Source organism: Egretta garzetta, unplaced genomic scaffold, assembly GCF_000687185.1.
Source record: "Egretta garzetta isolate BGI_Z169 unplaced genomic scaffold, ASM68718v1 scaffold108, whole genome shotgun sequence".
Taxonomy (NCBI): Eukaryota; Metazoa; Chordata; class Aves; order Pelecaniformes; family Ardeidae; genus Egretta; species Egretta garzetta.
In genome coordinates, this window is record NW_009260614.1 from 888,371 (window position 1) to 890,568 (window position 2,198).

A 2,198-nucleotide genomic window follows, 5' to 3' on the forward strand; every position below is an offset into this window, starting at 1 on the left:
ACTAGGCTTCAGACGCTTTCCCCTTGAGCACAAACCCCCACGATGCTCTGACAAGGAGATTATTTGCAAAAAGCTCTTTTCATCTCCGCTTGCCCTGGCTTCTTCCTTGCTTGCTCCTTCCCCCAGTTACGGCAGTGGTATGATTTGGCTTCACTGGGAGATGACCACATCTCTTTAAAGTTAACCGGTACCACTGACTGCCCAGCAGAATCCCCAGGAGAGCAGGCTTTGTGGACGGGCAGGGCCAGACTCCTCCTAAGCAATGGGCTCAGGATGATGCAGGGGGATCTCAGTGCCACAGTGGTGACAGCCTCAGAGGTGTCCCCTGGGGCCCACCTTCAGCCAGGAGACACCACTACGGCTGCTAAGAGCCATCCCAGCCCTGGGTTCCGGGAGATGCCCATGGCTGGAACCGAGGCTCGTGCTCCTCCTGCAGCCAGGGAAGCTGCTGGGAGCTGCAAATGGCCCCATCTCAAGTGCTCGTTTCTCGGGTTTCATATTTAGCTCAGTTCCCCCATGATGAAAAGCACCCAGAGGAAAGGCAAGGCACCACATGGGAGTTAGGAATTCCCACTGGATTATCTGGACTCAAAATTAGCTGCAAACAAGGAAGAAATCCCTCTCCCCGTGCTCCCTGTGATCTCTACACAGCATTTCAGAAAACCTGGGGGGAGTTTTTGCGCTTTGCTGGCTGCAGTCTGATTCCAAAATGCGTGGTACCACCACTTGCCCATCCCCAGCAGGAGCTGTGTCCCGCTCACTCCCACAGGCGCACGCAGCCCTCCTGCACCCCCGGGTTTTCGGGAGGGAGCTCGGCACAGATGCAGAGCAGCTCTGATGTGGCGAGCGCAGGTGCAGGATGTGGCCCCACGGCAGGCACAGCCCAGCTGTGTTCCCCCTCCAGGTTCACTCACTGATCTCCAGCTGCCTCTGAATCCGGCCCTTGCAGCGCTCCCGGTAGTCAGTCTGCGTGGCGTTGTATTCAGACATCACCTCCACGAACTTGCGGGACAGCGTTGAGTGCTGCAGAGGGGAGAGGAAGAGAGAGGGGGTGGGAGTCCTGCAGAGGGAGAGACCTGCCGGCCCCAGGCCAGGGGCTGAGCTCAAAAAGCATTTATAGCCCAAAAGCTGCTCCGAGGAATGTGACAAAATGCAAGGAGGGGGCAAGTGGCAGCAGGTGACACAGCCCCCGTGGCGTGGACCAGACGCACCCCTTGCCTAAGCCCAGCCCAAGCATCACCTTCAGCTCCCAGAGGACACCCTGGGTTGGCAGCAGACCCGTGGGTCATGGCTGGCAGCCCCCCCCTGCGCCACACCACAGCCCATACCCAAGCAACCCAGAGCCGAGCCCACAACAGTGGTGTGCGTCGAGCCCTGCCCAGCTTTGCCACGCTGCCGGGATGTGCCGGGCCTGGCATGTGCGCAGGACGGACCTGCGGTGATCACCCCTGAACCCTGAGCCATCCCTGGCAGGGAGTGCGGGCACAGGTTGGGGAGAGCCCAGGGGCCAGGGCTGGGCCAGGGCGCCAGGGAATGTCCCAGGTAATTGCCCCCACTCCAGAGGCATGGTCCCACTTTTCCTTCCCACACTGGAGGGCTCCCCCGAGCAGGCAATGACTTCCCGCCCCAAACCGAGGGGCTGCCTGCAGAGCTGCCAGACCTTGCACTTGCAAGCACCCTCACCTCATTTGGCTGCTTGCCATTCTCCAGGAAAAACGCCAGAAAAAAACTGGAATTACACCTGAGAAGGATCCAGCTGAACTTGCTGACCCTCCAGTGTTGGCTGCTGCCACCGAGGGGAAGGGCACCGCCATGTCAGCACCGCTCTGGGGCCTGACACAGCAAACACCCCTGAAGGTGTTCCAGGAAGGTCCGCACAGAGCATCACACGCATCCTCCACCCAAACGCTTCGATCTCCTGAAGGAACCCTTTCCCCAGTATGCCAGAAATCGAGTTTCATAGGACCATGGACTCACGGGGTGGTCTGGGTTGGAAGGGGCCTTCAAAGCTGATCCAGTCCAGCCCCCCCGCCAGGGCCAGGGACATCTCCCCCAGGATCCGGTTCCTCAAAGCCCCATCCAAGCTGGGCTTGAACCCTCCCCAGGCTGGAGCATCCCCAGCTGCTGGGGGCAGCCTGTGCCAGTGCCTCAGCACCCTCAGGGGACAACATTTCCTCCCGGTGTCCAGCCCAAGCCCC

The 2,198-nt window shown here is 60.3% G+C and overlaps 1 protein-coding gene across 1 annotated transcript in view; it reads right to left on the minus strand.

The window, feature by feature from the left end:
• The window catches only part of STX1A (syntaxin 1A), a 73,298-nt gene that overhangs the window by 11,585 nt on the left and 59,515 nt on the right, over positions 1–2,198 (minus strand). Inside the window, exon 5 of the mRNA XM_035900602.1 lies at positions 915–1,023. Coding sequence (XP_035756495.1) covers positions 915–1,023 — 109 coding nt within the window. The remainder of the gene's footprint in view (positions 1–914; positions 1,024–2,198) is intronic.